The 27,531-nt window shown below is 46.0% G+C and overlaps 1 protein-coding gene across 1 annotated transcript; it reads right to left on the bottom strand.

Annotated features, from left to right (window-relative positions):
- Positions 1 to 1,607: 1,607 nt before the first annotated feature.
- Positions 1,608 to 26,806, bottom strand: GPNMB (glycoprotein nmb). The gene is given in 11 exon segments (XM_056118617.1): positions 1,608 to 1,857; positions 2,320 to 2,413; positions 6,561 to 6,775; positions 7,404 to 7,512; positions 8,156 to 8,290; positions 12,247 to 12,561; positions 14,433 to 14,591; positions 17,532 to 17,705; positions 19,217 to 19,360; positions 20,462 to 20,614; positions 26,740 to 26,806. Coding segments are annotated over 11 exon segments (1,719 nt in total). The 3' UTR covers positions 1,608 to 1,703.
- Positions 26,807 to 27,531: the final 725 nt, after the last annotated feature.

The raw sequence follows: 27,531 nt of genomic DNA, 5'->3' as shown, positions 1-27,531 counted from the left end.
CTATGGGCCCAGTCCAGCCCACTGCCTCTTTCTGTCAATGCTTTCTCGCTGGAATGCAGCCATGCTCTTTTATCTGCATCTATGGTTGCTTTTGTGCTATAATGGTAGAATTGAATAGTCCAACAGCAACTCTACGAAGCCAAGAATATTATTTACATGACCCATTTGGGAAAAAAGCTTGGTTGCTGAATCAGTAAACTAGAATAACCCCCCTTGCCTATATAATATATTGTTTAACATATTAAACAATTGCTTATAGAAAAGCTCTTATTTTAGATCAGCTCAGCTACCATTTATGTATTTAACTTGGGGTAAAAAATACGATACACTTGTGTGTGTGTAGTCTGGGGACTATGGCTACTAGTGCTCAGGGTGTCACTTCCTATAGTACTCAGGGGACCATGTGGGGTCAGAGATCAAACCTGGGCTTCCCGTATGCAGTGCATGTGCTCAGTATGATGAACTATTTCCCTGGCACCCCACATAACATATTAAAATATAAAACACGTATGAGATTGTCAGTGCTTCACTGGCCAGCACTCAGCAACTCTTAATGCCGCAAACACTATGAATAAAATTGAACAGCAAAAATATAAATTGGAAAAATAATGACCAATTTCAACATACTCACTTTTTCTACTTTATTTTTTCAGGAAGTCTAGAATATGGTAGAAAATGACAGAAAATGTTATTTCTTGAAATGTGGTAGTTTTCCTTACATTTATATAGAGTAAAGACCTCATTGGTTCATTCTGTTTAATTTTACTCAAAAAGCAGTGGGTTCCCTTTATAAAAATAAATTGCAACACCCCCTTTCCAAAGTGTGTATCATTAGAAAATCCAGAGCTCTGGGTTTCTGTGGATTCTGAGTGCAGGACCATGTATGTAGCCACATGCCAGACATACAGATATAGCATGCCAAATCAATGTCTGTGGGATAAGTGACAAGCAACTGTTGTCCCTTCACATAGCTAAGCAGGGCAGACCGTCATGAATGTATTCACACCCAGGCATCCTGTTCTCTGTGGTTTCTGGGTCCCATCTGGCTGCACTTACCAAGTGATCCTCTGTGCTCAGGGATCACTCCTAGCAGGGCTCAGGGAACTAGAAGTGCTGTCAGTGGCTGGACCCGACTTGGAGCATGCAGGGTGCCTGATTGCACTGTGCTGTAGCTGCTGGATTGTCTTTCAGGCCAGTTAAGTTTCTTTTTTGAGGATAACAACACTGCATGTGCACAGCACTCAAGGCATGGCCTTCTTTCTCTCTATTCGGAGCTCATGTGCCTTCTTTGGCATGAGTTCAGTCTGCAGGGGGCATGAGTGGAAGGACTGGGCACCCATTGGTTTTCTGCAGTGGAAAACTAAAGAGTTCAGTGTCTCCTTCTAGTCAAATCAGACCAGGCTCTAGTGAAGAGCACCTTCTCCCTACTCTCTGGACACAGCTGACTCTAGCCAAATTCCGAGGCATGAATTACAGTGAAAGCAAGCACTGCTGACAGGTTAGTTAGACGCTAGGTTGGAGGCTGCAGGCATGGACTTCCACCGCACACCTTGAAGATGCCATTTAACCTATTAAATAAAAATGGACCCCGCCAACCGCAGTGTGTATTTACAAGCATCTTTAGGGGGAAAGTGAACCATCAGCCCTTCTGGCGCAGCTCTCATAAGCGGTGCTGGAGGTGCTGAGGGAGACAGAAGCAGGACTTAGGGGCTGGCTGACTGGTTCCTGAGCAGAGGATCTTTCTCCTGGCTCCTGGGAAGAAACACGGCCTTAGCACGGTGGAGGAAGACGTTCAGGCCTCTGCCTTTGACCACGATGCTGGTGCTGCTTTCTATTGGTCTGTATTCCTTGTGTTTTCTGCAAACAATGGATTCGATTAAGAACCACTCTCCAGCTGGGATCTGTTACTTTCTAGAATCTTTTACGAGCCCACTGCAAAAGGGTTCCTTCCATTTGCCCCAATCTACAGCTTGTCAGACACGGATGTCTTCTGTAACTGTATTTTCTCTCTCTTCTTCATGGAAGAAATGTGCCTGCTTGCTATAATTTGAGATTATATGTTAAACATTAAGCAGACAATTTGTAAAGTGACTGACATCTGGTAGCATTTTCAGGCTTGGAAAAAAAAAACCACAGCAAAATTAACAGACTAGTTTGTATTCATTGTTTGATGGAAGAGCTTCCTCCCACAAACAAAATGTTTGAAAGGAAAAAAAATTTTTTTTAAAAAAGAGGAAAATGGCCCATTTGTGCAGAAGCATGTCATGAATTTTGGATTGTAGGCTATAAAGATTTGCTGAATTAGAACCAGCCACTTACTTGTACATAAAGAAGGTGATCACTGTGACAAATACAGCCACGCAGCCAACAGAGACCAGGACACCATTTGTCGTTCTTAACGGGGAGGCTGGGGCTGAAAAGAGAGGCAGGACAGGGTTAGGGGTCTCCTATGCAGAGGACATGCTGTGTGTAATGCAACTCATGCAACAGGGGAAGGAGCTAGTGGAAGGTCCATGCCCGCTGCCCAGCTATCTGCAATCTTTCCCAGTGGCCTGTGGGTCACTTGTGTCCCACTTAAACAAGGCAGCCAATCAGGAAGACAGTGTGAAGGTCACAGGATATCCTGTGTGGTCTGGAGTCACCTGTATGGGCCTCAGCTGCCCCTGCAGTGCCCATGTGATCAAGGGCCCCTGGTCCTGCCCAAACCATGGGTCACTTATTTCCCACCACAAACCTGCCAGCCTGGCCATGAATCTTTGCTCTCCAGTGCACACTGGCCACACGCTTCCCCTGGTCTGTGTCCAGGCCCCCAGATGCCTTCCACACAGCGCAAGACTCTGGGACCTCCTGGCCTCCTCCTCTGCAGCCCTCATATTGTGTTGCTCTTACACAGGTTTCTACTGCATAAAGCTAGATTTCGTGTTAATTTCTAAATTTTTTTTCACCTGGCTGTCTGCAGGTTTTTCTCATGTCTCTGTTCTCAGGGGTCACTCCTGAGGAGCAGAGGAAAACCCTTTTTGGGTAGAGGGGAATCAAACTGGGGTTAGAGACATGTGTGGCAAGCTCCTAAACCAGCACCTTAACCTTGTACATAAAGAAGGTGATCACTGTGACAAATATAGCCATAAAGTCAATAGAGACCAGGACACCATTTGTTGTTCTCAAGGGGGAGGCTGGGACTGAAAAGAGAGGCTGACATCAAGCTGACATCAGGCTGACATCAAGGCTCTCAAGCCCAGATTTTTTTTTACACCTATTTTTTTTTATTAGTGAAACACCATGAGGTACAGTTGTAGATTTACAAATCTTTGTGCTTGGGTTTCGGTCATACAATGATCAAATACCCATCCCTCCACCAGTGCCCATTTTCCACCACCATGGATAATATCCCCCCCATCCCCCCTCCCACCCTGCCTCTGTGACAGGGCATTCCCTTTTGTTCTCTCTCTCCTTTTGGGTGTTGTGGTCTGCAAAAGAGGCATTGAGTGGCAAACATGTTCAGTCCATAGTCTACTTTCAACATGCATCTCCCCTCCTGGGAGGATCCTCCAAACACCCTTTATTTGGTGCTCCCTTCTCTATCTGAACTGCCCTTTCCCCTAGAATACCCAGCTGGCCTCTAAGCTATGGTAATCCTCCTGGTGTTGATCTCAGCTATTCTTGGGTATTAATCTCATATTTTGTTACTTTATATTCCCCAGATGAATATAATCTTTCTATGTCTATCCCTCTCTTTCTGACTCATTTCACTTAGCATGATACTTTCCATATTGTAGCACTTGTATGTAAATTTCATGACTTCATCTTTTCTAAGAGCTACATAGTACTCCATTGTGTAGATGTACCAAAGTTTCTTTAACCAGTCATCTGTTCTTGGGCACTCAGGTTTCTTCCAGTTTCTGGCTATTGTAAAGAGTGCTGCAATGAACAAACAAGTGCAGATGTCACTTCGACTACACATTTTTGCCTCTCTGGGATATATTCCCAGGAGTGGTATCGCTGGGTCAAATGGGAGCTCAATTTCTAATTTTTTGAGAAACGTCCATACTGTTTTCTAAAAGGGCTGAACTAGTCAGCATTCCCACCAACAGTGAAGGAGTGTCCCTTTCTCGCCACATCCGCGCCAGTATCGGTTGCTTTTGTTCTTTTGAATGTGGGCCAGTCTCTGAGGTGTGAGATGATATCTCATTGTGGTTTTGATCTGCATCTCCCTGATGATTAATGATGTAGAGCATTTTCTCATGTGCTTTTTTGCCATTCGGATTTCTTCTTTGAGAAAGTTTCTGTTCATTTCATTGCCCCATTTTTGGATGGGGTTGGATGTTTTCTTCTTGTGGAGTTCAACCAGTACTTTGTATATCCTTGATATCAACCCCTTGTCAGATGTTACACCTATTTCTTTGCAACTATTTCTTCTGTTTGTTTTGGGGCCACACCTGGCTCTGCACTCCGGAATTACTTCTGGTGGTACTTGGAGAACCATATGGGGTGCCGGGGATTGAACCCGGGCTGGCCAGTGCAAGGTAAATATCCTGCCTGCTGTGCTACCTTTGGCCCTTTCCATCTAGTCCTTAAGTACGTCACATATGCTCCTCTCATACAAGATGTCAAGAAGCATGAAGTTAGAATGATGTCTCCTCTGGACTCCAGAATTGAGCAAATCATAGGTGATTTTGTCTCAATGACCAAAGTCTGACCAGAATCGATCTTTCTGGGGTCAGAGCTCTAGTACAGCAAGTAGGGTATTGTCTTGCACAAAGCCAACTGAGTTGAATCCAGCACCCCATATGGCCCCTTGAGCCCCACCAGGAGCGATCCCTAAGCACTGCCAAGTGTGGCCCCAAAACAAAAACAAACATAACTGATCTTTCTTTCATCTCCTCTGCCTGGCCATCAGCCCTTTCTCTGGGTAGTATCCCTGGATGACTGCACCCTGCTTCACTTTGACCTTTCAGGGACCCGTGTGTCACTCAGCAGCCAGAATAATTTCATTCATTCATTTGTTTTGGAGTCGCACCTTGCAGTGCTCAAGGCTTACTCCTGGTTCTGCACTCAGGGATCATTCTTGGTGGGCTCAGTGGACCAAAAGCGGTGTCAGGGATTGAACCTGGATTGGCCACATGCAAGGCAAGTGCCTTACTCACTGCACTCTCTCTCCAGCCCCAAGAATCATCTTGCAAAAACTGCAGTAAGATCATGTCTCAAAACCGCCAATCGCTTTCCTTAGTGCAGAAGAAAATCCAAAGCCCCAGGAAGACTCCATACTCAGAAGTGACCCCTGGCAGCACCTGGGAGACTAGACATGGTGCTGGGGATTTGAACTGCAAGAATGCAAGGGAAGCGCTTTACCCATTGTACCATCTTTCTGTCCCTAAAGGATTTATTTGAGAGTTAATAAACAGATTATATCTGACAACACTCAAATTAAAGAACAAAATGAGTGTGCTTATAACTGAATTCAAGCTGTCCTTTCCATTTTCCCACCATACTTCTTTTAGGTGATCAAGCCAGGCATCAGAACAAAGTTAGTTTTAAGTGAAATTCAGCAAGCGACATGGCAGACCTCTGGATTTGAGGGTTGAGGCACATGGGAAGCCACCAGTCAATGAAAATGTCTCAGTGAAGTTCATTAGTCTGCTTAGTTACTAACCTGTGCAGGCACTCGAAAGGGTCTTCGGGAGAAAGCGGAAGGGTGGGGAAATTGTCTCCTGGCTAAGATTTGGGGAGGGGAGAGCCTTGGGAGGGAGTGGGAAGTCATTGGTTCTCTCATTCTCTTCTTTGCCCAGATGGGCTCTACTGCCAAAAGCACCCGAGTCTCTTTGGTTGTGGTTTATTTGGAGAATACTGTCGTTTTGGTTTTTTTCTTTTTTGGGGGGGGTCACACCTGGTGATGCACAGGGGTTACTCCTGGTTCCTCACTGAGGGATTACTCTTGGTGGTGCTCAGGGGACCATATGAGATGTTGGGAATTGAACCCAGGTTGGCTGCATGCAAGGCGAACGCCCTACCTGCTGTACTATCACTCCAGCCCCAACATTGTCATTTTGGGATGGCAGACTGGACGTGATGATCTCAAAACACATATCTATTCCATTGGGCCCACATCCTATTCCAGATCGGTCGCTACTGCTGACTGTGGTCATCACGAGCCTGTTCTTTGGCCAGTTTCCCTGAGTCTCATCCCAAAGTGGATTTGTCATTGGATTATTATTATTATTTTTTTTTACAGGGTGGGGGGGTATGGGGGTGTGGGGGAGTGGGAGTGATAAGCAATCCGGCAGTGCTCAAGGCTTACTGCTGGCCTGGTGGGCTTGGAGGTCCATATGAGATGCTGGGACTCAAACCTGGGCTGACGGCATGCAAGGCAGTGCCTTGCCCACTGCACTGTCTCTTCGACTCCTACCATTGGATTTTCAGGCCAGCTCTCAGAATCACATGAACAACCAACTGTTCAGTCAAGTTTGCTTGGAAATAAAATTAAATGCTCCTGTGCTAAGCCCCAGAATGGTGTCCGAATTGAATATTTCGGGACAATGTGCCACAGCTCAAAAAACACTCACCTCTAACCGGCACAGAGACGAGGGTGCTGGTGAGGGCCAGGCTCTCACCATTACCCAGAGTGAGGTTCATGCAGAACATTCCAGAGCTGTGGAAGGCTCTCCTCACAGTCAACAAGCACGAGTCATCCAGGCTGGCGGCCACAGAGTTGCAAACTGTGTTCTGGGCTGTCTGGCAGGCAGGGTCGGAAATGATGGTGCAGACCTCCGTGGGGGCCCTAGGACACAGGGCAGGAAGGTAGGAGAATAATGTCACCTCTGTAGAGCCACATTCCACCTTACTCTTCAGCAAACCATATGGTGACGTGTTTTGTTGGTGATTTTGAATTTGGGGTCACGTCTAGGAGAGCTCAGGGCTTACTCCTGGCTCTGCACTCTGACATCACTCCTGGTAGGGCTCAAGGTACTAAATGTATTATTGGGGATCCAACATGGGTTGGCTGTATGCAAGCAATTGCCTTACCTCTCTATCACTCCAACTGGAAACCACATTATATAAAGCAGGAGGAATGTCAGGATTGGGGGGCGGGGGGCGGGAATCAATCAGGAATTTAAGTCAACTAGGGATTTAATCAAAAACTAGGGATTTAAATCGGTCAATGGACTGAAGTGACAGCTCAGCAGGTGGGGCGCTTGCCTTGCACACTGCTGACCTGCTTTAGGTCCTGGCACCTCATAGGGTCCCCCTGAGAGGAGAGATCTTTGAGTGCAGGGCCAGGAGTAAGTCCTGAGCACAGACAGCAAGGGCTGGCCCCAAACCCGACATAAATAAATGAACTTGGTCAGGCCTTGGTTCGTGTCTGGGGGCTTCCCCTGGCCTGCTCCTCTGAGTGGAGAGGTACTTACGCCCCTTGGCAGGTTATGACAAAATCCATCATGGCATCATCAGGCTCAGGCTGCGGCACGGACTCTGTAACATGCGTCATCTGGACGATGTTGACCTGGAGAATTCCCTCTAACAACAGATGCCCACAGAGAAGCACATCAGAGCCCAGAGGAAACCAAACCAACCAAATGCCTCTCATCAGGGGCCAGGGTACATGCAGGGCCCCAGGTATGTTCCCCAGCACCTCCCAAAGCACTTACCCCCAGCACCAAATTCCGAGCCCCCTGATACACCACCCCCCAAACAACCAGAGCAACCAGTTTCACAGATCAGAACCCAGCTGTTCAGCCTGGGCCTTTTCTCTGTGGGGTGCCAGTAAGCTGGGCCCCAAATTCTCACCCCTATGTGCCAGCCTCCCTCCCCTGAGGTTGGTGAGGGGATGAAGTAGAAGTTGTTAGGACCCTCTACTGGCCTTGGGGAAAGCCAGTAGAGGGTTGGGTCATGTGGGGGTGAAGAGAGGTGAAGAGAGGGGATCCAGGCCCAGGGAGACTCACTTGAGTGAGGGCCCTATAAGGCAAGTTCCAGCCCCCACCCCATGGAAAGAAAGAGGAGGGCGGGGGCAGGTGCCATCTAGGAACCAGTGGAGAATTTGCTCATTCCCATGGGGCATCATCTCAGATGGAGAGTGGACCCCACAGTCCCCACCCCAACCCTGCAGAGGAGGCCAGTGCAAGGGATGCAGACCAGCCAGTGTCCTTCCTAATGGTCTTACCGACAATGGCCAGCACAGCTTCAAAGTAGCCGTATCTGTTCACCTGGCAGCTGTCGCTGGGGGTCTCCGCTAGCTCTGGGGGACTATCCCCAAAAGGCACTGGAGGGTTCAAATAATAAGAGTTTAGAGTAGTTGCTAAAAATGTAAAAGATGAACATGGTACAATCAAAAATCAAGATATTTTGTCTACTTGCTCTTTATTAGAAAAAAACATTTATTTTTAAATTTTTTTGCATCACAGTTGGTGATGCTTAGGGGTTACTCCTTGCTCTGAACTCAGGAACTAATCCTGGCGGTGCTTGGGGGACCATATGGGAGGCCGAGGATCAAACCCAGGTTGGCTGTGTGGAAGGCAAATGCCCTCCTTGCTGTACTACTGCTTCGGCCCCTGCCTGCTCTTTAGAAAAACAAAGAAGCCGATATTGATAAGCTGCAGAAATTGGAACTAAGTGAACAAACAACCCACATAGATAAGTACAAGCACTGATAGCCAGAATATGTAACTACGATTCCATCTCCTGCTTACACATAGGTAGCCAATGAACGGTCAAAGTCAAGGTAAAAGACTTAAATGACAAGCATGAGGGAATTGGCTGCAATAGACAAAGCCATATTTTAAATTTGTTCTGAGTTTGACTTCTAGGTTTCTTTGTTTTTGTTTTTAATTGAGAGCATAGTCATCATCGAACCTCTTTTACCTCAATTTGATCATCTGTAAAATAGGAATAATATTGCGACACTTAAATGAGGCAAAATGTGTAAAAATTTCTTCTCATGCATGCTACACAGGAAATATTTAATGTTAGTTTCTTGGAACCCCCAGAAAAGTAAATTTATAGAACCGGAGACATAGAGTATGTGCCTTCAATGCAATGCTGGAGTTTAGAACCTGGTAACTTATGGCTCCCTGAGCACTACCAGAAGTGACCCCCAAGCAAAGAACCAGGAGTCAGTGGGTAAAAGAAGCGAGTACCATGAGAAAGGGAATTCCTGCCCTTCCTGGATGTCCCATAGCTCCGGGTTCAGATTCTCGAGGCCTCGCCATGGCTTTAAGGCAGCTTTCCTTCATTATAAAGCTTTGACTGACTTATAAGGACTAACCTAGAAACTCATATCCTGTGATTTAACCTATGGAAAAGAGTAACAGAAAATTAAAATATCTTTTCATTGAATTTATGCACATGCTATGAAATTATTAGTTCTAAGGAAAACAAGCTTACTTAATAAAAGTGTGAGTTAATAAAAATTCAAAAATTATAAACAAAAAATAACCTAATCTTTAGGGGGTTATTTGTTAATGGGCACACCTGGCGGTGCTCACTTGGGTCTATGCTCAGGGATCACTTCTGGTGGGGCTCAGGGGACCATATGGAGTACCAGGGATCAAAGTCAGGTTGGTCGTGTATATGGTGCGTGCTCTGCCGATGTGTTAATGTTCCGGCCCAACCTTTAGGTAGTTTACATATAGGGAGTTTTAGATATCATAGGCATTTATAACCTACTTTGATTTTTTTTTTTTTTGCTTTTTGGGTCACACCCTGCAATGCTCAGGGGTTACTCCTGGCTCTACACTCAGGAATTACTCCTGGCGGTTCTTGGGGGACTACATGGATGCTGGGAATCGAACCCAGGTCGGCCACATGCAAGGCAAACGCCCTACCCGCAGTGCTATCGCTCCAGCCCCAACCTACTTTGATTTCTATACCTAGTTCCTTATCTATAAGGAAGACAATCAATATTTGTAGATCTAGAAACCAGTGATTTAGATTGTAGATAATTAAAAAGTATGTATAGGGCCAGAGCGAGAGTATAGCAAGTAGGGCATCTGCCTAGCAAGCAGTTTACCTGGTTTTAATCCCTGGTATCCCATATGGTCCCCGAGCACCCCCAGGATTAATTCCTGAGTCCAGACCCAGGATTAAACCCTGAGCATTGCCAGGTGTGACCCAAAAAGCCAAATATATAAAGAGTGTAGATAATAAAATAGATTCTCCTATAAAACACCAGAACGAAACTATGTTTAGAAGTTTAGAACTTAGTAGGACATGTTTGTAATTAGAATTAGGATTACCCTTATCATCCCTCAGTAAAAGAACAGTTAAATAAATGATAGTGCACACTTACACAGGGCATTATGGCACCACTGAGTGAAGTGAGTTAGATTTACGTGCCCTGGTAATGGAAAGATGTCTAAAACATGAAGTGGAAAAAGAAAATTGCTGGGGATGGGCATGTGGCTAGTGGTAAAGCACATGCCTTGCATGCATGGACCTGAATTCTATCCCTGGCATGGAAAGAAAGAGAAAGAGAGAAAGGGAGAAAGAGAGAAAGAAAATTGCAGAATAATATATACCACACAAACATTTGTAAAAACCAAACATCCTTGGCTCTGCGTGGTCCTGGCATGGTCTCCCAAGCACTGCAGGAAGTAATCCCTGAGCACAGGGAGTAGCCCAAGCACTGTTCACTGCAGCCCCCAAGCCAATCAAATGTTATTTTTAAAAAGCCCAAATGCAAAACCCAAATGTATTTATAAACTGTCTTTGTGCATGCGCAGAAAATGATTTGAAACAAGCAGTCCTAACTGTTAATAAGTCTCCAGTGTGGAGAAAGAATGCAGACTTCTTGTTCTAGTCTAGACTTCAAATCTTTGAATTTGAATATCTGAAAATATTTGAATTTTCACTCAGGAATATGCCTTAAAACATTGTAATTTTTAAATCTTCAGAAAATAATAATGATTTGTGATATATTGATTTATATGTGCTTGCTTTAACGAAATCTCCTTTTGTTAATAACATACAGTTTATCATCAGTAACAGATTTTCTTACAAATAGTAAATGCAACAGTTGTGGATGGCGTGATGCTGAGATCATCTCTGAGCTTGGTGATGGTGCCCTCTTGTGACCAGAGAGAGGATGTCAGTCTAATTCCCATTCCTGGGATCTGGGATGTGACCACGTAGGATGTTGGGAAGCCAGGCTGAGTGGGGAGGTGATGACAGAGAATCGGGCGAAATTTTAACACTTCCCAACACAAACTCTCATGAACTTCTAGCAAGTCCTGTATATATTTCTAATCAGGAAATGGTAAGATTTCATCGATTATGCCTACCAGAACAATCTTAATGTCTGGAGTCTTTAAATTCCTAGTTCAGAAATTCTCAGAATTTAGATTTTCATTGGTCATATGGCCACTCCTTTCAAGCCTGGATGGGTTTCACAGGAGCTGTGGGCAGGTTGGGAGGAGAGTGGGAGTGGAGGCAATGTGGGAGGGATGCACGGAGAGGAGGAACGGGCTGGATGTCTGGAAGAGGCGGCCACACACCTTTACTTCAGGCTACAAAAACTGGGAGGCAAAGAGAAATGTGATGGGCTCGAGGGAAAGCACCTGCTTGCCCACAAAGGCCAGCGCGGGCACAGACGGGCAAACGGTGTTGACAAGGTACCAAACTTCACTTGCAAAGTGACTCTAAGTCCATTGTCTTGGGGTTGTGAAGACAGCATAAGGGTTAAGGCACTGGACTGGCATGCTGCTGACAAACCCTGGTGCAGTCCCAGATGGTTCCTTGAGCACTGCTAGGAGTAAGCCCTGAGAATCTGTGGGTTGGCTCAAAAAACGCAAGCAAACAACCAAAACACACACATACACAAAACCAAACCTACTGTCCTTCACATCTTAGAATGCTGATAAAATGTCTTAAAAACCAAGTGGGGACGTGGGTGATGGGAAATGTACACTGATGAAGGGATGGGTGTTGGAACATTATATGACAGAAACCCAATCATGAACAATTTTGTAACTGTGTATCTCACTGTGGTTCAATTTAAGACTGAATTGATTAAAAAAAAAAAGACCCAACATACTGGGAAATGTACACTGGTGAAGGGATGGGTGTTGGAACACCGTATGAGTGAAAGTCAATCATGAACAGCTTTATAATGGGATATCTCATGATGATTCAATAAAAAAATTAAAAACAGGTATAGCATGGAATAAATGGTCTCTCAAAGACCTTTCTATCCAGAGATCCAATAATACCACTGAATGGAATATTCTTTTCTTTTGGTATTGAGGAACCCTGAGAGGCACTAACCTGGGGTGGTGGCATTCGGTGGCTCCGGGGAAGGGGGCGGACAAGGCCCTGGTACTGTGGCCTGCACGGTGAGGTTGAGGTTGAAGGTCCCGTTGAGCATGTATGTGTGATTCAAAGTGTGATCCTGGGAAACCAGCAGGCTCGTGTTATCCCCAAACTTCCACTTGTAGTAAAGGGTAGACTCATTGAGGAAGTGGCTGGGATCATGAATCAGGACATCGAAGACGATGGGAAGGTCCCTGAGGAAGGTTTCATCTGATGCATTTCTATTGTTCTTCTGGGACATAGTCACAAATACAGGAATTTGATCTAAAAGACATCCCCCAAGGAAGGAAAAATGCATGATGGCATGATTTCAGATGGAGGTCTTCAGTGATGGTCCTGGGTAGATAAAGGAACACCTGGGCCAGAGAGAGAGTACAGCGGGGAGGACACTTGCCATGCATGATTCTGACCTGGGTTCCATCCCTGGCATTGTATATGGTTTCCTGAGTCTCACCAGGTGTGGGCACACCCGCTCACCCGTGCCCAAAGAAGTGAACATGAAGGGGCTTGTGGTGGTTGAGTGCCTACAGGTACGAAACTATGACCTGGAGTCCCAATACTGTCTCACGTGACTGGGCGTGCTCACGGCAGGCACCTGTCATTTTGTTCTTTTTGGTTCTCAACCACATCTGGAGATGCCCAGGAATTACTCCTGGCTCTATACTCAGGGATCATTTCTGATGGTACTCAAGGGATCGTGTGGGATGCCAGGGATGCAACCCAGGTTGGCTGTGTGCAGGGCAAGTGCCCTACCTGCGGTACTATCTCTCAGGCTCCCACACCATGATTTCTGGTTCTGTAAGTATGTGATGTTCCATGCAACACAACCAAAGGGGTGAAGTTCCAGGCAGTTTCCACAACCTAGTGCATGACTTTTCTGACGTGGCAGGGACATCAACAGCAAAAAGGGAGACTTAGTGGTATAGTTCAGTGGTTAGGGTGCATGATTAGCATGCACACAATCTGGGTTCAATTTTCAGTATCACATAGTCCCTGACATCACCAGGCAGGTGAAGCCCTGGAGATGAGACCCCCAGCACCGTCAGGAACCTGGCCCTGGGGACCCAAGCAGTACTGCATCTTCAGCTTGCTCTAAGCATACGGTTGGGTGGCTGAGACCACCATGGGGCCCTGGGATCTCCTGGCACAGCTTAGGAGTGGTCCAGGTCCCCGCCAGAGAAAGAGAGAAGGGAAGGGGGAAAGGTCTATTTGTTTTATTTTTGTGTATTTTGTTCTGTGCTTAGGATCACTTCCTGGCAGTGCTTGGGGGATCATCATAGTGCCGGGGTGTTGGTTACATGCAGGGCAAGGGCCTAAAACTGTACTGCTGCCCAGGCCTAAGGAGTATCACTGTATCACTGTCATCCCATTGTTCACTGATTTATTCGAGCGGGCGCCAGTAACGTCTCCATTCGTCCCAGCCCTGAGATTTTAAGCAGCCTCTCCTTACTCGTCTTTCCCAACACTGCCATATTGGAGGCTCTTTCAGGGTCAGGGGAATGAGGCCTATTATTATTATTGTTTTTGGCATATCGAATATGCCACAGGTAGCTTGCAAGGCTCAGCCATGCCAATGGGATACTCTCGGTAGCTTGCCGGGCTCTGAGAGGTGCATTACTACAGCACTGCACTGTCCTCCCGTTGTTCATCAGGTTGTCAGTAATGTCTCCATTGTGAGACTTGTTACTATGTTTGGCATATCAAATACGTCACGGGTAGCTTGCCAGGCTTTGCCATGTGAGTGAGATACTCTCGGTAGCTTGCCAGGCTCTCCGAGAGGGGCATTACTATATACTCCAAAATACCTAGTTATAATAAATGACAATATGCCTTCAGTGTAATATCTACTATAGTAAATCTATGGGGCAAACAAAGATCAAATAACTAAAAAAGGCAACCTAGAGATGGAAAAAATTAGGAGTACATTAAAAAATATATAAAAAATGGATATTCCATATAGTTTTCCCTTTTTGTATGTACATTTTCTCCAAGTCATTTCAGAAAACAAAGATGGGGCACAACGATCTTGGGAAAACACAGAGGGACTGAGCACCCCATTCAGATTTGCCTGTGTCTGACCCACAGCTCCAGCTCCTGGGGCTTCTTCCTGGGGCCACTACATGGTCTCCACTCACCTGTGACCATGTAGACATCTTTCACCTTGGCGACGGGGACGTAGGTGCGCCACTGTCTCCTGTAGACAATCACTTCCATCAGCTGAGGGCCGGGTGTTATGTTGGCTGTGTTTACAGAGATGCTTGCTGAACACCGGCCCTTTTTCTGGAAATACTGACCTTTAAGAGAATGATGAAAAGTCATTGTTAGTGGTTAACTAATGTTGTTAACTGGTCATTTGAGGACATTCCTGCTGCTTCTTCTTTTTTAAATCATTTTTGGACCACACCCAGAAATGCTCAGAGGTTTCTCCTGGCTCTATACTCAGGAATTACTCCTGGTGGTGCTCAGGGGACCATAAGGGATGCCAGGGACCGAACCCAGGTCAGCTATGTGCAAGGCAGTGTCTAACCCACTTGTACTATCTCTCTGGTCCTAAGACTCTGTTTCTTAAGGATTCATGAGTGTTCAGAGAGCTCAGTGGTGCTGAGCAGGGTGGGAATGTGGCCGGCTGCTTCAGAGAGGAAACAGCTCATTACAAACCCTCTCAAATGCTCCCTTGCCCTATCAACCCAAGGGCATAGAGCTGCTTAGGACTAAAAGGACTATCCAGAGGGAAAAATAACAGCAGTGCTTGTTTTAGAAGTTCACCCTTTGTGTAAGGATCTGGTACTTGAAATTCAAGTGTTTCATTTATTTATTTATTTATTTGCTTTTTGGGTCACATCCAGCGATGCTCAGGGGTTACTCCTGGATTTGCACTCAGGAATTACTCCTGGCAGTGCTTGGGGGACCATATGGAATTCTGGGAATTGAACCTGGGTCAGCCATGTGCAAGGCAAATGCCCTATCCACTGCACTGTGACTTCAGCCCCACACATTCATACTTCTAAAATGTCCTTGAGCAATACTTTCTCTTTTTCTAATCCTCTCTGAATCTGCCTGCCTTCGTATGGCCATCCTCACAGTGTAAGGCTGTCTCTAATCCTCTGAAGACACCTGACAGGGCTAGAGAAATAGCACAGTGGGTATGGTGTTTGCCTTGCATGCAGCCAACCTGAGTTCAATCCCCAGAATCCCACATGGTCCCCCAAGCACTGCCAGGAGTAATTCCTGAGTGCAGAGCCAGGAGTAACCCCTGAATGTCACTGGGTGTGACACACACACACACACACACACACACACACACACACACACACACACACAAAGACACTTGACAGAGAGGAAGGGACAGTGTGCAGGGATACCTGTGAGCCAGGGATGTTTAAGGACCATATTGGCTCTGGGGTCAAATGTGTCAGAAAGGCACACAGTGGTCTTCTAAGAACTATGTACTGTTCGAAGGTGTGGGGGAAGCATGTCTTGGAGGGGAGGGTCAGCAACAGATGAGCAAAATGTTTGTACAGGCACTGGAAGACAGACTACAGGCCGAGAGGCTGAGAGGCTCTGAGTTTTGAGACCTTGGCAGAGATGGGCTTACTTCGAAAAAGCCATCTTCGAAAAAGCAGCCCTCTCTCTGCTGGAGGCTTGTTTAAATTAAGACTGTGTTTAGGTCATGGATATGGGGAGTGTTGACATAAAAGACTGCACTGCTAATGGTCAGAACACTACCGGTCACAGAGATGGAGGCACTGGGGAGCTGAGGGACAGGACGGCCACAGCCCAGAGAAGTTGGGCTTAAGTGCTCTTGCTTTAAACAGATGCAGATTTTTATATTGGACTCTAGTGTTGGTTGGCATTTTGTTTTGATTTGTAAATCAGTTGGAGAAAGGGAAGCTTTTTCTAATTTACAAAGAAAGACAAAATATTTAGAAATTTGTGTTTATAGGACTGCACAACAGAAGCAGTTTTCAAATACTCAAAACCATGTAATACCTTGGCGAGTTTCTTGGGGGTGGAAAGACCCTTTCCAGCATGACTCAGGGGACTCAGGGGCTATTTCTGGGGTTATTCAGCCCCCTTTGTGAGGTGTGGGGGTTGGATGGTTCTGTTTGGTGATACAGCATTGCTTGGGTCCAGGTGGGTGGAGGTGGGGGTGGGGTGGGGAACATGCAGGGCTGAGAATCAAGTTCAGGGTCTTATTGTGCTACCTCCTCAATACCACACCCACCACATGGCACATATATGTTTGTATGTATATAAATATTATATACATATGTGCATATATGTATATATAAGCAAAATATATGTATATATGTCATATATATACATGTATTTTTTGGGTCCGTACTTGGCAGTGTTCAGGGTTTGCTCCTGGTTCTATGTTGAGGGATCCATCCCTCCTGGCAGGCTCAGGGAACTATATGGGGTGCCAGGGGTTGAACCCGGGTGCAAGGTAAAGCACCCTGCCCTCTCTATTATATAATAATAATAATTATTATTATTATTTTGCTTTTTGGGACACACTCAGTGATGCAAGGGGTTACTCCTGGCTCTGCACTCAGGAATTACTCCTGGAGGTGCTCAGGGGACTATATGGGGTGCTGGGAATTGAATCTAGGTCAGCCGCTTGCAAGGCAAATACCCTACCCACTGTGCTATCACTCCAGCCCCCTCTCTATTATTTTTAAAGCCTTTATATTTTTAAATAAAAACTTGGGGGCTTTGCTGAAAACTTAAATTTGTTCTTTTTTTTTTTTTTTTTTTTTTTGCTTTTTGGGTCACACCCGGCGATGCTCAGGGGTTACTCCTGGCTCATGCACTCAGGAATTGCTCCTGGCGTTGCTCGGGGACCATATGGGATGCTGGGAATTGAACCTGGGTCGGCCATGTTGGCTGCGTGCAAGGCAAACGCCCTACCCTCTGTGCTATCTCCAGCCCCAAATTTGTTCTTTTTATAAGTGACCACTTGATGGGTCAAAGAGATCCTGGAGTGGGTAAAGTGCTTTCTTGCATGCCACTCACCCCTGGCACCACATACGGTCCTTCGAGCCCAGCAGGAATGTCTCCTGAGCACAGAGCTAGGAGTAAGCCCTGAGGACAGGTCAGGAGTAAGCCCTGAGCACGGGTCAGGGGTAAGCCCTGAGCACAGAGCCAGAAGTAAGCCCTGGGCACTGCCAGGTGTTTGCTCAACCCCCTCCCCACCCTTGAAAACCCTAAGGGGTTTGTGAAGGTCTAACCAAAAGTGTGAAAAATGTAGATGAAATTCTGTTTCCTCCATCCTGGCGGGTGAGGGAAAGGCCTCCCGTCGGGGAACACGTGGTGATGGCCGCGGCCGGTGTCGTTTGCCCAGTCCCCATCGTCTGCCCACGCCGTCCAGTTGTACACATAGGGGTCCGGGGTGGGGCCCGTCTCTGCGCAGGGAAAGAAGGAAGAAACCACAGTTCATCACTATATAAACATTTCTCCAGATTTTTCCACAACCAGTAGAAATAATAGACAACAAAGAGCTAGTGTTTAGAACCTATCCAGTGACAGATTAATGATCTCTGTGTCTTTCTGCATTAATACTTCTGTTTCAAAATAGCAATTATTCACAAAGGCTCAATCCAGAGAGAGCATCTTCATTTTCCTCCACGGTTGGGTCTCCAAATCACAGCTGGGTCCAAACCAAAGGGAGGAGTGTTTGAGTGTTTTACCTTTTTCTTTTGATGGCTCCTAAGTAGCTTCCCCCGATTCACAGGATGGGAGAGCTCTTCCCCCAAGAGCGGAGCACTTGGCTGTGGGCACAGACATTGCACCCCAGGGCACTCAAGGGCTGTTTGTCTCTTCAAGTGATTCATAAACAAAAACAAGACATAGGGCTGGATTGCAGCACAGTGGGAGGGCATCTGCCTTGCACGTGCCTGACTAACTGGGGTACCATCGGGCGTTTCGTATGGTCCCCAAACACTACCAGGAGTGATTTCTGATTGCAGAGCCAGGAGTAAGTCCTGAGCATTGCAGGTGTGGCCCAAAAACAAAAACAACAGCATCAAAACCAAACAAACAAGAAAAAACCCCTAGTTCCTCTTCATAGTATTTTCCTCTTAAAGATATTTCATAAAAATTCTCTTAAGTCACAAGACAATTTCACATGCTTAAGTGGCTAAATTGTCACTATTACAAGAATCAGAAGAAAGGAAAAATGGTAAAAAAAAAAACCCACAACACTAAAAAATGGCCAAAATTTTAAAAAGAATATCAGATCTTTTTCATACAAAATAAAAAATGCACCTCTTAAGAAGATGATAAGTGAATATGAAGTAGTTACACTGACAATTTAATAGAAGTTCTAAGTAATAAAATCAGCTTGTAAGTACATTTAATGCTGTGACTAATGGAAGAATTTCGGTAATTATGCAGGCTTTTGTTTCAGAATGTACATTCCAACAAGATAATTTTCCTTGATGCACTTGTGCTCCTTTGCACTCTTTAACATGGACCAAAACCTTATCTGCTGTAACTAAGAACATGATGCACACACTTTAGCTAGTCACAGAGCATTTTCGCACAGCTACTTACACACCATTTGCTCAAGACACTTGAGGGGCAGAAATGAAAGGAGTCCAGTATCTGTCAAACTGATCAGACTTTGAGTAACCAAAGGAACTTCAAGTAACACAATCAAAACCAGAATCACTAAGGAATTTTGGGATCCAATCAACTGGACACAAAGGAAAAGCCTTCTGTGATGGAGTCTTTGAAGAAGGGCCCACACCGTGGAGACTTCCAGCTGTCTACACTGGCTTGAGAAGCAGGTGACAAGGTTGATGACCACATCTGACATTTAGAAAAGTACCAGTGAGCATTAAGGTTTATGAGACAGGACTCTGGACTTTGTGGGAGAACTAGTCGACCCTGATCACACACAAGACCTCCATACCGTTTCTGCAGTTCTTCTCATAAACGATGTTGCCATCAGCGTCTTCCTTTTGGCATCTGGGAAATACCAGGGTCACCACAAAGGTGATGGTGGAACCCACCAGAGCCGGTGAGTCACTGGTCAGAGACGCCTGCACATGGCCTCCTAGGACAGAAGAGAGCAGAGGTCAGAGATGAAAGCGATCCTGCTCCTTTTGCTGCTACAAAATAAAACTAAGTCTGTGAAGAAGAACCAGAAGCTCCTTCTGCCTCTGATGGCTCTTTATGATATGGTCATTTGTTTCTTTGATCTCTAACTTTATTTTACAGAGCTCATTATTCTAGAAGAGAAACTTAAAATACCAGACCAGTTAAGGAATTCAGCAACTAAAGAAAAAACATTTACTTAATAATAATAATAATAATGGTGCACATCTGGAGAGCTTGTCTAAGGAACTGAGCTTACAGGGAAGGGCAGCTGGAGGTGTCCTTAGGACATAAGTGGGCTCTCTGGTTCATGCATGAAAAGTATAACTAACAGTTCTGCAAATCCCAGTACCTCCATGATAACAATGAGTGTTGGAAATGATCACTCTGGACAAGAACTGAGTGCTTGAAGTAGGTAAAGGGATATACGTGATGACCTTTATGTATCTGTATTGCAAACCATAGAGAAGAGGGGGAGGAGGAGGAGGAGAAGGAGGAGGAGGAGGAGGAGGAGGAGGAGGAGAATTATTCCTGTTGTAGAGGCAGACTGGAGGTGGGGGTGGAGGGAAGGAAATTGGGGACATTGGTGGTGGGAAATGGGCACTGGTGAAGGAACAGGTGTTAGAACATTGTATGACTGAAACCCATTCGTGAACAACTTTGTAACTGTGCATCTCACAATGACTTAATAATAATTTTTTAAAAACCCTTAAGCCACACTTTTGAGATGGTCCAAAATTACTCTGGAGTCTCAGAACTTACAAAAGAAGGTCATTCCCACAGCAGCTAAATTGCTTAAGGCTAAAGCTGCTGGCTGGTCTCCAGAATATTCCAAATCACCAACTTGTACATTTCTAAGGAGATAAAACAACATTTTGTAGCTTAGAAAATAATTTAGTTAGGATTAAAGAAAGGTGGCAGAATCTAGCTCACCTTCACTCCACCCCCAATTTGAAACAAGAAAACATCATTCTCAGAAACAATAAGAGCCATGGCTACAGCCCATGAGAATTTCTGGGATAGGACACTTCGAATATTGGGGCTGATTCTTTTCATTTACCTTTCCAGGAGTTTTTCCATCTTGAGTCTCCCTTCTTCCATACTGGGTAGAGTTTCTCATTCCATTCGTTTTCATCTGAAGACCAGCCGTCTAACTGGTTGTGCTCCCTCGTGAAACTGGAAGGTGTTTCATTGCTCAGCACGTCACGAAAGCCTGTACCAATATATGAAGAGAAAAATGATTGGTCTGTTCCGTTTCTTCTTTAGTATAATTAACTGGTTCAGGCAAATTTTCATTTCATAAGGTTGGAAAGCACTTTTTTCAAATAGGCCAAGCAAATAAAGGTACTTAATTCCCACCTCTGTGCCCACCCCCCCACCCCCGCCCCACACACACCCCAGAGGGCTGGGTAAACATCATGATGAGCTGAAGGGATGCTTTGCTTCTCAGCGCTGCATGATCTTCTAGGTCACACCCCTAGGTGTGACCTGCATCTGCCACTCCCCCTACCTCCCACCACACACAATTTTTTTTAATTATTGTAATTTTTTAAAATTATTGTAAATACCCATGCTTTCAAGCATGCAGACCCTACCTCTGCATGAAGGAAGGTAAAATTTCAAAGTATTTCTCAGTTATCATTGGTATCTCAATACAGATCTGGAGCCTCTGATTGATGTTTGAATCTCTCTCTTTTTTTGGGGGGGGGTCACACCCAGCAATGCTCAGGGGTTATTCCTGGATCTGCACTCAGGAATTACTGCTGGCGGTGCTCAGGGGGTCATATGGGATGCTGGGAATCTAACTTGGGTCGCCAGCATGCAAGGCAATCACCCTACCCGCTGTACTATTGCCCCTGTTTGAATCTCTTTAGAAAAACTCTGACCCCAATGAGCTGAATGATCTGATCATCTTTGGCATCTTTTCCCATCCCAAACTTTCCCTGAAAGAATGGCAGACTTAGGAATTCCTCAAGGATTCCAAGAGATTCATGCAGCTCTCACGTGCTCTTTCCCACCTGGGCCAGTTCACCCCTTCTTAGGCAACCTGGTGGTCCCCCTCTCCCAGAGGGTCACCCTGTTGATGCTGAACTTAATGTGGATACCCAAGAGGCATAGCACACTGCAGCCCACTAGACTCAGAATGATCCTCTGGCCTCAGCCGCCCCAGCAGCTGGGACTCCGGAACCTCACCATGGCCATGCTGCACACAGCTCTGAAGAGCCAACTGCTGATCAACCTAAAGGTTCACAGCCCAGGGCATGGTTTGCGTTGGAGAATGTTCCACAGGAACTTGCATCATTTACATTTCTGGAGAGAGAGAGACAGAGACAGAGAGAGAGACAGACAGAGACAGAGACAGAGAGGCAGAGAAAGAGAGACAGAGACAGACACAGAGACACAGAGATAGACAGACACAGACACAGACACATGCAGATATGTTGGGATTGAATTATTGGATCTAGGGTCATACCTACAAGGATTCAAGCGAGTATTCTGCAGGAGCTATACCACCAGCCAGAGGAATTTTTTTTTTACATAGGGTTTGTGCCAAGTTGGTTTGCCAGTGTTGTGAAACAACCTCAACCCTCCTGATTTTCTGTGCACTTGTTACTTTATAACAGAGAGAGGCATGTTGAAACCTTCCATTCTGATGATGGATTTCCCAATTTGAGAACTTCTTCTTTCAGTTGTGTCAGTTTTTGGCTTGGTCTTTGAAGCTCTGCTTAGGATGTGCTGTCCCTTTAATGAGCTGTTTTTTTTTTCTTTTTTTGCTTTTTGGGTCACACCTAGCGATGCTCAGGGGTACTCCTGGCTTTGCACTCAGGAATCACTCCTGGCGGTGCTCGGGGGACCATATGGGATGCTGGGAATCGAACCTGGGTCGGTCGCATGCAAGGCAACCACCCTACCTGCTGTGCTATTGCTCCAGCCCCGTTTTTTTTTTAATCATCAAGAATCATCTTTGCTTGTTTTTGTGACTTCTGATGCTTTGTTGGGGATTAGACCTAGCTGTGCTTGGGGGACCATATGGTGCTCAGGTCTATAACCCAAGGCCTCCTGCAAGCCAGGCACACACGCTAGTCATTTCAATTCTCTCCTGGGTTCTTTAATTAATGTTTTTGTGTTCCTGGAGGTGGGAATACATACCAAGGAGTGGAATAGCAGGATCGTATGGAAATTCTATTATTTATTTATTGGTGGTGGGGGGCATACCCAACAATGTGCAGGTATTACTCCCGTGTATGGGAGTACTCTCCCTTTTGAGGTGCTGGGGGTACTATGTGTGAAGAGAGGGGCGAATCTGCTCCTGTATGCTAAGCATACACTCTATTCCTTTAAACTATCCAGCCTTCCCTTCTTCTCTTAGATATGACTTGGTTTGATCTGGGATGTTGCTCCAATGTTAAAAATATTTAATCCGGTTTTTTTTGCTTGTTTGTTTTATTTTTTGGCCATACCTGGCAATGCTCAAGGATTACACCTGGCTCTGAACTCAAAAATTACTCTTGGTGGTGCTCAGGGGACCATACGGGATGTTGGGGATTGAACCTGTGATGGCCATGTGCAAGGCAAACACCCTACCTGCTGTACTATTGCTCCGGGTCCTCCAATTACTTTTTTTTTTAATTCTTAAAATACTTTACTGGGTTCCCTGCCCCCCTTGGACAAAGTCAGATACTTAGCTTTGATCTACAAAGGAAGCATCACCTAACACTGTGTACCTCATGAGTTCATTAAGATCTATATTTGCATGATCACTGTAAGTTTCAAGTCTCATGACCCTGTTTTTAGCTCTAGAAACTTATAAGCCCCCATCAGTGTGTGACCTCTGGACCTCAACGTGTGATCCCTCTTACATTTATCTAAAGTTTCAAAGATTTATCTCACTGATTTTTTTCTCAATCCCTGACTGATCTTAAAGCAAACTTCTCAAACAGTCTTTTTGCCACATAAAATAACTGAGGGCACTGAAAGAAACAAGTAAAATTTAGCTACACAAAGAAGGGTAGATAACATTTAAAAGATACTTGTACTTAGAACACTAAGGCAATATTTAACTTATGTAATGGAGATAAAAAGAAAGGAAAGGATGAGGTAGATTTTTACTATGTTCTATGGTGTTCTATGGGAACATTACTTAGGACTTACGATTCTTTATTCTTTATTAAACTTTGTTCTTGTTTCTTACATCAATACATTACAAACTGGTGTCCAAATCAATATATTCACTGTTACAGTTATGAATCATGACTGTTCAAACTTCCTTCTCATTTGGCAGGATATTAGAGGAGGGTTTCAAAATTTATTACTTTGAGTAAGTTATTCTTGAACTCCTGAGAAAGTATTGCGTGAATTTCTCAAATCAATTTTCAAAATAATTGCTTCCAAGAATGAAATATCTTTAATATAAAGAATATAAATATTTTGAATTCATAATATTTTCTTGAGGGAAGCACCCCTGGCAGGTCTCAGGGATTGCTCAGTGCTTTTCTCTGGAGAGTCTCTCTAGAGGTGTTGGAGAATCTCCTCCAATTACTTTTTTAATTTTTTTCTTTTGGCTTTTTTTTTTTAATGAAGGCCACATTCTATGTTCTTCTGGGTTTACTCCTGGATCTGGGTTCTAGACCTGTAGTCCTGAAAAACTGTTTCCGTTTGAAAACAATCACTCAGAAAAGTCAGAAAATGTGTGTCTATCAATAAATATTTATAACTAAAAATTTGCTGTAATAGAGTCAGAGAGCAGTCAGGTATTTTTGCTTTTTGTTTGCAAGTCGCACTGGGTTGTGCTCGGGGCACTGTGTGAAGTGCCAGGTATTGAACTGAGGTTAGCTGCGTGCAAGGCAGTGCCTTAATCTCTGCACCATATTTTATTCTGACAGGTATACAGTAACTTATCATGTGTTTTTATTATTACTTAAAATCATGAGGTCAGAGAGGGGGTGGTAATAGAGAGGGAGAGAGAGAATAGGGTTGAGGCACTTGCCTTGCACTCACTAGCTATGGTTCAATCCCTGGCACTGTATATGGTACCCTGAGCTCCATCAGGAGAGATCCCTGAGCATGAGAACAGAGCCTAGGAATAAACCCTGAGCACTGCCTGGTGTGGCTCAAAAATAAAGCAAATTTTAAAAAGGAAATTATAAGCAAACTGAAAGAAAAGAGGGATTGGGGCACGGATGGAGTCACAGCTACACCACTGATTTTACTTTCAACCAACACTCCAGCACAGAGGACTGAGAGTTATCTATCCTGCAGATTTCTGCACTTTCTTCTTCTTGGTCTTCTTTTATTAGAGAAAGGCTAGGAATAGTTTGGTGTCTGGTACACTATTAATTCCTATCCTTCCTTGTTTCTTCTGCTGTCCAGGGCATGTCTGGTTTTGCTGATTCTGGTAGGTTGGGATTCCTTCCAAGCCAACAACCAAGCCTCAGCCCCAGGCACATCTCTTTTATTGAGCAAAAAAAGGGCCACGGAAAAGGAACCATCACTTTCCAGGTGGCAGTTCTCTGCGGTCCCACCTCCCCAGCATGTAGACTAGAGGGGAGTCTTCTTTGGGCATTGCACGGAGGGAAGTCGCCTGCTCCCAGGTACCTCTGGTGTCCCAACCTCCTTGTAGGAGCCAAGGTTACAGAAGCCAGGCCATTTATCTCTGCAAACTGGGAAACTGAAAGCTCAGCCAGAGGGCCTAAGTCACTGTGGTTCAACTCCAGGGCACCAAGTCCATCTGTGTCCGACCGCAGGAAGGAAGAATGTGTGGCTTGAGGCAAGTTCATCCCCCTCGCTGTGGTCTGTTTCCTCACCAGGGACTCAGGACCCTCATGGCTGGCTCCTCCCTTCCTGGCACTCCCTGAGGATTCCTTTTTCAAAGGCAGGGTGGGGTGAGGGCAGGGCGACCCAGCTGCAGAGCACTCGGGGGCACCCATGGCTCTGCACCCTCCATACCTGCCCAGACAGATTCTGCAGAAAAGTTACAGGACTTTTTCTGGGCTCTGGAGAGTGTCCACCGGGCTGAGTGCATGCTTGGCAGACAATGGCCCAGAGTGACCCTCTGGGAGCCTGGGAACATCCCAGGCCCAGAGCTGGGAGCGGCCTGAGAACCACAGACTGTGCCAACCAAATCATAAAGGGCATTTCTCCAGAAAGGAGAGGGCATGAAACCAGCGGAGACAAGGGCACCAGAACTGCACGGAGCAGGTGAAAAGCAAGATTTCTCCCCTGCGGACTAAGGAGAGGCTCTGGTGAGGGGTGCCGTTAGGCAAGAGCAGAGATTGGTGCTGTGGGCAAGGGGGTGCCAGTTGTTTCTCAGCTAACCCCTCCTCCATGAAGTCCTTGGGAGTTTCTCTAGTGAGCATCTCTCCTCTATTGGAGTGAGGGAGGGAGCACTGTGGGGTGAGGTATCATTCCCTTCTTCCTTCCACCCCCCAGTATGGGCTCCCCTAGGCCCACACCCGCCACTCTTCCTTGCCTTCACTCCAGTCTCGAGAGGAGCAGCAGGTCCGGACTCACCTCCAATGATTCTGATTCCACTGACCTGCATATCAGCTTCACTTCAATCATAACAAGTGCCCATTGGAGTATGTGTGTGTGTGTGTGTGTGTGTGTGTGTGTGTGTGTGTGTACGTGTGTTGTGGGAGTCTTGGGCAGACCCCTTGCTAGGTAGAGCGAGATCTGGCAGGTTCTTGAGGCAGCATCTGTTCAACTCGGTTCTAGGACTGTCACTCTGTGGGCTTGTTGCCCAGCCATCCTGCCCAGGTGACAGCAGAGAAGGGGTTAGTCTCTAAGTTCTGGAGAAATGTCAAGTCCCCACTCTCCTGCTGGGAGGCAGAAGGTCACCAGACAGAAAAGCCTTTGCGAGCTTTTTACTTCCCACAAGTCTGGGGCAAAGAATGGAGCTGGATGGAGGCTTTTTGGGGGGGACATTCTCAGTGGTTTTTGAAGAAATGCGAGAACTCTTAGACCGGAGCTCCTGAGCCTGTTACTGTGGCCCCCTGATCCTCTGTGTGGCCCTGGGTCCTATCTACTGACCACCGGGTCTCACACTATGGCCCCCATTTACATAATTTTGCCTCTGACCCATCTTGGTCACCTGGGGAGGCGGGTGAGAAATGATGCTCTAGAAGACCGGCTTCCTGTATTTTGTTTGGGGACCACATCAGGCTATGCTCAGGGATGAGTCCTGGGGATGCTGGGGGAAACATGGGGCCGCAGGCAAGGAGAGCTCTCTGCCTGCTGTAGCATCATTGTCGCTCCGGCCTCAAGGCCAACCCCAACTTCCGACGCGGCACCTGCACCAGAAGTCAGGGAGAAGAGTGGAGCAGGCTCCGAGTTACTCACGTTTGGCAGCATCCAGCGGCACCGTAGTCGTGGCCAGAAGCAGGAAGGCCAGCCAGCAGAGGTCCATGCTGTGTCTTCCAGCCCCAGGTGACCTGGGCTTCGCGGAGCTGCCGGGCTCCTACCAAGGGAACAACTGTGCGCCTCTGGGCTCCGGAGAGCCCCCGCGCCCGTTTTAATTAAACGCAGGGCCTCGGGGCGATCATGTGATGGTATTAAGCAGCACTGCCTGATCTGGTCTCTGGAGCCCAGGCTCTCAGAACTCGTGCTTCTGACTCACGCTCTCTGAGAATCTCTTTCTGGACTGTTCATGTGTCCATCGCTTCAGGGTGATTCTACAAGGCCATGCAAAGGGACTTTCTAGGACAAAAGAAAATCGCACTCCCCACCCTAAACTCATTGATTAGCAACTTGCTGCTGTGCTTCCTCTTTCTTTCTTTCTTTCTTTCTTTCTTTCTTTCTTTCTTTCTTTCTTTCTTTCTTTCTTTTTTTTTTTTTGTGATGGTGGTGGAGGCACACAGCAGTGCTCAGGGCTGACTACTGGCTCTGCACTCAGAGATTGCTCCTAGCAGGGCTGGGGACCATATAGGGTGACGGGGATGAAACCCTGGTCAGAAGCATGCCAGGAAAGTATGTAAAGCATGCTGTACAAGTCTGGTTCCTGCTGGGCTTCCTGACTCTTTCAATCACTGAGCTCAAGGAAGATGTTAAAATTTTTCCTTCCTTCGCTTGTTAAACAGTGGGTACCTGTGTTTATACATCCCCTCCTCCAAGAAGAGACCAAGATAGAGGGCG

Source organism: Sorex fumeus, unplaced genomic scaffold (assembly GCF_029834395.1).
Source record: "Sorex fumeus unplaced genomic scaffold, SorFum_2.1 ptg000037l, whole genome shotgun sequence".
NCBI lineage: Eukaryota > Metazoa > Chordata > Mammalia > Eulipotyphla > Soricidae > Sorex > Sorex fumeus.
Note: the sequence above shows the minus strand (reverse complement) of the source record. Positions and strands in the feature narration are given on the sequence as shown.